The sequence below is a fragment of the Watersipora subatra genome, chromosome 4 (genome assembly GCF_963576615.1).
Source record: "Watersipora subatra chromosome 4, tzWatSuba1.1, whole genome shotgun sequence".
Taxonomy (NCBI): domain Eukaryota; kingdom Metazoa; phylum Bryozoa; class Gymnolaemata; order Cheilostomatida; family Watersiporidae; genus Watersipora; species Watersipora subatra.
The window spans coordinates 10,244,374-10,251,796 of NC_088711.1; the positions used below are offsets into that span (position 1 = coordinate 10,244,374).

A 7,423-nucleotide genomic window follows, 5' to 3' on the forward strand; every position below is an offset into this window, starting at 1 on the left:
ATAGCTCAGTACATCTTCTCTTCCTTTTCTCTCATTTTTCTCTCTCTTTTTCTCTTCACAGTGACTCTTATGGTTTAGGTTTTATTACTGACTTCCATGTAGCTCAGTTTTTCATCTTCTCTTGCCATATGTTTGGGTCTAGCTTTTTTAATTTCAAGTTACTCTTAGGTACATTGTTGTATCTCAGCCTGGGTCTGCCCCGATTCCTCCTTCCTTTCTGTCTTCGAAATTCGTAAAAGGCTATGTAACTGCCATTGCTTGACGTAAGCCTGTGATTATCATTTGTTTGTAGGTTTGCATTACTAACCACTCTGTCCTTATGCCTGGTATGAAAGATATAAGTTTACCAACTCGGGCGCGAAGTGCCACTACCAGACAACCTCCCTCAATTCCTAAAAAGCGGGTGCAAAGCGCGAAAGAGCGTCAACTTACCTATTCCGTGAACCATGTGGGTGACAGACACCTGCTAACAAGTGGTACTTCACAAAGTAGAGATAACAAAAAACAGTGAGTAGCCATTCTAGTTATTGAATTAAAGGAGATGTAACAAAATAATTTTACAAAGTATTTACAGTAGTAACTCTTTCATAATTTAGTTTATGTTGAAACCATTTTTAGACATGCCTTCCTTTATCTGATTTTATGTGATGATGAGTTCAAATGCCAATGACTACGTTTTGTTTGTCTCTGCTTACGCAATACATCATCCTATAGGTGAATATAGCGCAAATTTGGAACAAATTGGCTGTTGTTGTATTTTAATACAGTTCCAAATTGTAGAAGATTTTGCACGTGTTGTTTCTGTAGTATTTATACAAGCCGATCAAATAGCGAAACAAAATTTAAATAATATTAAACTTTGCTGCCTTCTGATCTATATGATGTAATATAAATGATATATTACATCATATATTAAATGTTTTACAATATTGTTTGTATTGATAGACAGCAACTTGAATGCTTTAGCAATATGTTATCGAAAAGTTGGGTGCGATAACAAATAACCATTTTTATGGTAGGACTAGTTCTTATTATGTGTATTAGGCTATATTAAATAAAGTTTTACAAAACCTGGTGGCGAAAGCAAATGACATGGTAATAATGTGTAGCCCAGAGTATTATGTTATGTTAGTTGACAGTGTAAGTAGTTGGCTTTATAACATCAACAATACTTTGTGTTTGTCAGTGACTTGTGCCAAGGCATGATGAACGATTACAAAATGTTTTATGAGGAAAAATAGTCCTTGTTAGAGTAAAGCTGTCGGTCTACCCGGTAGTCAGTTTCACAAACTGCAAAGAATGCTGCTGTTACACCTCTTTTAACCCCGCGGTATCTAGACTCTGTAAATTAAAGAGAATCTTCAATGTTTTACTTCAATTTACATCAATTTTCACCGGTGTTTAATAATATAAAAACAAAAGCTGCAATTTCATATTTTTAGACGAGTTTTTATGTGCAATATAGTGACATATTACAATGTTTTAAGCTTGCTAGCTCTGGTGATCTTTACAAGTTACCACTTCAAATTTGAAGGAAACTAAATAAAAATGACTCCCAGGTCACATGACTTGTTGCTAACCAATCAAATTTACTATCATTGTGTAGCTAACAGATAACTCTTTCTGCTCTATGTGAAAGTTTTCCACATGAATGCATATTTATGGTAGGGCAACTCTACCAAACTTGTTATGTATGCGGTACATGGCGTACTGCCGGGTCAAGGTCGTGGGTTTAGATAGTCGTCTCATCTATTGGTATTGCGAGCCCAAGTTTAATTGTGAAATATTGTCAACAATAGCCAAAATATATTTCCTTCTTAAATATCATATTATTGACATTGTTTGTCAAGCACTCACTAAAATTTAAAAACTTGTGGCTAGGAAAATGATTAGCAACATGCACGAGTTTGAACCTTAGAATTGTGCTGCGCAGGCTTCCAAGATCACTGGAGTTCCTATCGGAGTACATTGCGACCGACTTACCTGTATCTATGGACCATCCAGCCTTGAGGGGCTCATTAGTGATGTTGCCAGGTCTGTGTGACACGTACGGCCACAATCTGCCTACAGTTCCACCAAAGCATAACCTTTCAGAACATTATCCTTACACTCATGACGTTCCTGCTGCCTACATACACGTAGGTTCCACTTATCCTAGCTTATTTTGTACAAACAGCGTAAGATTAGATAACGAGAATTTTATTGTGTTTCATGAAAGTTTGAAATAAATGGTTCTTAGAGCTATGTATTTGAACGAGCGTTCACGTAAGTTCACCAAACAGTGATAAAATACAATTGCTGTAAATCCTCGTGTATAACCGTACCTGTGAACTTAAAATTCTGTTCAGAAGTTTGGGGTGCGGCTTATACACAAAGTCTAAAAATGATATTTATAAACTTCTCACTTTGTTTGGGGTTAAGGTACTGTCATGCAAGAAATGTGATGGTACATATAATAAAATAATAATAACATCTCCAGCACTTGTACTGACGTAATGAGGTCACTAGTCATGGTTTCTGTCATGTGACATCTCCAGCACTGGTCATGGTCTCTGTCTTGGGACATCTCCAGCACTGGTCATGGTGTCTGTCATGTGACATCTCCAGCACTGGTCATGGTGTCTGTCATGTGACATCTCCAGCACTGGTCATGGTCTCTGTCATGTGACATCTCCAGCACTGGTCATGGTCACTGTCATGTGACATCTCCAGCACTGGTCATGGTGTCTGTCATGTGACATCTCCAGCACTGGTCAGGGTCTCTGTCATGTGACATCTCTAGCACTGGTCATGGTGTCTGTCATGTGACATCTCCAGCACTGGTCATGGTCTCTGTCATGTGACATCTCTAGCACTGGTCATGGTCTCAGTCATGTGACATCTCTAGCACTGGTCATGGTGTCTGTCATGTGACATCTCCAGCACTGGTCAGGGTCTCTGTCATGTGACATCTCCAGCACTGGTCATGGTCTCTGTCCTGTGACATCTCCAGCACTGGTCAGGGTCTCTGTCATGTGGCATCTCCAGCACTGGTCATGGTCACTGTCATGTGACATCCCTAGCACTGGTCATGGTCTCTGTCATGTGACATCTCTAGCACTGGTCATGGTCACTGTCATGTGACATCCCTAGCACTGGTCATGGTCTCTGTCATGTGACATCTCTAGCACTGGTCATGGTCACTGTCATGTGACATCTCTAGCACTGGTCATGGTCACTGTCATGTGTCATCCCTAGCACTGGTCATGGTCTCTGTCATGTGACATCTCTAGCACTGGTCATGGTCTCTGTCCCGTGACATCTCCAGCACTGGTCATGGTGTTTGTCATGTGACATCTCCAGCACTGGTCATGGTGTCTGTCATGTGACATCTCCAGCACTGGTCATGGTCTCTGTCATGTGACATCTCTAGCGCTGGATTCCATTCCTTGGATTGCTTTTCATCAATGAAAAAATTGCAGCAGCATTTCGGTCGGTAGTTTCCAAAGCTACATTCACAACTTTAAATTTAAATGCGCCATCGTATTGTGCCCTTCTCAATGACGTGTGTTATAAAATGTGCTCACTGATTTGGTAATTTTTGCTGTAGAGTAATTTGCTGAAGGTGTACTGCATCCCCCGCAAAAGTGAGAACACTCATTGGTCGATTGCCACTTAAACCAGCCAATGCAAACGCGTGACGATCGACAAACAGAGAGTAGATTTGGCGAATAACTCAAGTGGCTAGGTTAAATTAAATGTGTTAAATAAATGGAAAAATGGCGGGTACAGCTTATACACACTGTACACACGTACATGTAATAGACAAAACAACCTTCAAAGTTCAGGGTGAGGGTTATACATGGTAGCCTATATGTGATGATTTACGCTATGTGATACACAAAGCTGTCTGCTCTTTTCTTAATGTTGTTTCATTTGTATGAGTAAACAACTCTTTATTTTGTGGATAGTGCTGAACAATCGCTCATGATATAGTGGTTACATTAGTTAACTGAACAGTTACCTAAATCTGTTGGAAATGGTTCACGGTAAAGTTTAACATTATTAGTTTTCTATTCTATACTGTATTATAACTAATCCATTTAATCCATTATGTTGTTTTTATCAATACACCATGTAACATAACCACTTATTCAGCGACTCCTACAGCTAACCAACTAATGTATGTATTGAAGCCGATTGAAGTTGACATACGACTCTCAGATTCATTATAAGCTGTGACACAACTCGTTCTTCTGCCTTATGGCCGTTCCTTATTGATTTTATGCCTGCTTGTAGAAACCAAAGAAGTACACTCATCCATATTATGTGAGTAACCATCTAAACTTTTATAGTGAATACTGGTCGAAAACTTCAAATTAAACGCCATGGCGCTCTATTTTTCAACTCTCATTCTCTAGTGGTGGTCAATTTGAGATGGCGTTCAAATAAAGGCTGGCATTGCATTTTTCAAAAATCATCTAAACTTTAATAAGTGAATGTTAGTCTAAACTAATTATGTGATAATATTACTTGCAGTCTCTCCAGTGTAGTCGCTTTCATTTTGCTAAAATTGATTTCCAACCTGAAGTATTCTAGCAGTAGTCGTGTGCCTGCCAGGAACGATTAAAGAGGATGTCAGGGTGGACGTGCAACCATACGGGTACAGAAGTGCGTGTCGGCTGCAGATCTGGAGAGACTGTGCATAGATATACAATCAGCAAGCAAAGAAACAAAGGTGACATAAGAGATGAGATCGTAGAGTTGGAAAGACTAATTAAAGGTCAGTTACCTAATTTGATAGAGCCATCGGTTTTTCAGCCTTGTTAGTGCAGTACAGAAACCTCAGCGAGCAGCAATATTATTTTAATTGCTTTTTAATAAGACAGTTGCTGCAGAAGTTAAGTAATGGCCTTGGCCTCAAAGTACTATTTGAATCAACTAAACTAATAGCCATTAAGATGGAGTGAATCAGGGTCTACTAATTATGTCCTTAATCTAAATATATGGTATGCCGTAACAATTTACACAAATATAAATCCATTTGTGAGTTTTTCCTGAGACCACTAACAGCGCTGAACTTTGAGTAACAAAGTCTCACAATGACTTCTAGCTACTTCTTAAAACGGAAGTCATGCTCCTAATTCAAACACTAAATTGGAGGGCGTTTAAATGTAAATGTATTGCTCAGTTGTTTAAGATTCCCACTTTATCATTTGCAAAAAAATTTAAATTTAGTTTGTTTGATCAGTTAGTAAATTTGATTAACAATAATTGCTGCCAGGTATCTAGTTATGTGATTAGTCCAATAACACACTGCTAGCTGACAGTGAGTTGTGTTTGTCACTTCTTATGCATCACGTTGTCCTTTCAGGACTCTCTACGGACTGGAGCACCAACAGTGTGGCGCTCTATCAAAATGAAATAAATGATTTACAGCGAAAGGTTAAATACACCTTATCTCTAACCTCTCCGCTACCGGGCGAGTCGGAAGTATTTGATCCGGTTAGTTATTCTCTGCTTTAATGGAACAACTGCCCTTTGAATTTTAACACTTTGCTATAATCGGGTTTTATAATAAGCTAAGCTATTTGAGCATATATTTATTTTAGTGAGCTTGTCCTCATGTGGATGTATTGTTAGGCTGGAATAGTTGTGTTGTTAGACTGGGCTGAGGGAGTTCTGCAAGGAGTATGATACGGCACTGCAGGCTCTTGTTGAAAGACACCGTCAGTGCATGGTGGAGCTGGATAAACTCGAAGAAATGCAAGCACTACATGACACTGCCAAACAGCATTGAGGTAATAAATAGCTCTATGAATAGCTTTATGGTGAGTTGTGACTGGTCAGTAAACCTATCGCAATATTTCCTGGAACCATATTTGTTCAGAGTGGAGCGAGTAATCGCAACCTCTTACTCAGGAAAGAACCCAACTTCAGTGTTTTTGTGTTACGCTAGGATTTAGCACAGAAGATTAGCTGTCAATTATGTTTGGTTGTCACAACTGAGTTATGGTAGTTGATAGAAACAGTATGTGTTGCTGACATAGAGTTTTTTGTTATGAGCTTTTGCTATTCATTATTAAAAGTCTTTGTTATACTAAAATATCAGTGACAGACATGTGTCTTATTAATGGCTTACACTTGAATAGTAGCATAGGTACAGGAGAAGCTAGCTCATTATGTGGTGCATTCAGATAGTTCAAAGACTCAATGCTCATCTGTATAGACAGATACTTTGCACACCCTTCACCATAATTCTCTCTTCTCAACACTTTATTTCATTAATTATTTTAATTTCATTATCAAGGTTTATTCCCTCTCGGCTGCATTTAAGGCACTTTATCAAGGGCACTTCATCTAGGGCACTACATCTAGGGCACTTCATCTAGGGCACTACATCTAGGGCACTACATCTAGGGCACTTCATCGCGGGCACTTCATCTAGGGCACTTCATCTAGGGCACTTTATCTAGGGCACTTCATCTAGGGCACTTCATCTAGGGCACTACATCTAGGGTACTTCATCTAGGGCACTTTATTCAGAGCATTTCATCCAAGGCACTTCATCTAGGGCACTTCATCTAGGGCACTTCTTCTAGGGCACTTCATTTAGGGCACTTCATTTAGGGCACTACATCTAGGGCACTTCATCTTGGGCACTTCATCTAGGGCACTTCATCTAGGGCACTACATCTAGGGCACTTCATCTAGGGCACTTCATTTAGGGCACTTCATCTAAGGCACTTCATCTTAAGCAGTTCACCTAGGGCACTTCATCTCAGGCACTTCATCTTAGGCACTTCATCCATATTACTACTGGGCACCCTCAGGATGCGATACTCTGATATATGATTTTCTCACCTTACGTTGTGGAACGTAATGACTTTTTTCATCTCACCATATGAATCTTTTTTTACTATACGAATTCAACAAAATTTTCGCTCGAGTTTAAAATTGTCAGTCAGTGGGCTTATTATGTACATCAAAATAGCAAAGAAACCGAAAAGCTGTTTGCCAAAAATATTTTCGCAACGCCTGAAGGAGACACGATGACCGATTTCTTTCAGTTCAGCAATTCTCGTGCGTAAGATAGTAATATTTCCCTTCAAAACCAGTAGCAAAGTTGGAGTTGCAATCCCTTGGTACCTAAGGTTTAGTGGTCAGACAACTTCCTTTAACCTGCTAACAAAAATCCACTTCATTACGAAAACGGCAACGTTTAAAGGTTGACTTGCAAAAAAATTCGCATTACAGTTATTTGGTATCAACAGATTCACTATGTTTTACTTTGCTGTGTTGCCGGTGCCAAATATGTAGAAGTGTGATTACAAGCTTTTAAAAGCTAAAAAATGAACAGTTAATCGCAACCACACGAGACCGCCGTAGTTTTCAATCTCTTTCCAAAACGGCTCAAATGGGGCGTAGTTGTACAAGATGGCTT

The 7,423-nt window shown here is 39.3% G+C and overlaps 1 protein-coding gene across 1 annotated transcript; it reads left to right on the plus strand.

Moving 5' to 3' along the window:
- Nucleotides 1-297: 297 nt before the first annotated feature.
- Nucleotides 298-6,098, plus strand: LOC137394825 (uncharacterized). The gene is made up of 6 exons (XM_068081595.1): nt 298-507; nt 1,934-2,138; nt 4,279-4,308; nt 4,600-4,762; nt 5,354-5,484; nt 5,645-6,098. Exons 1-6 carry the CDS (start codon nt 320-322, stop codon nt 5,777-5,779), a joined length of 852 nt encoding a protein of 283 aa, XP_067937696.1. The 5' UTR covers nt 298-319; the 3' UTR covers nt 5,780-6,098.
- Nucleotides 6,099-7,423: the final 1,325 nt, after the last annotated feature.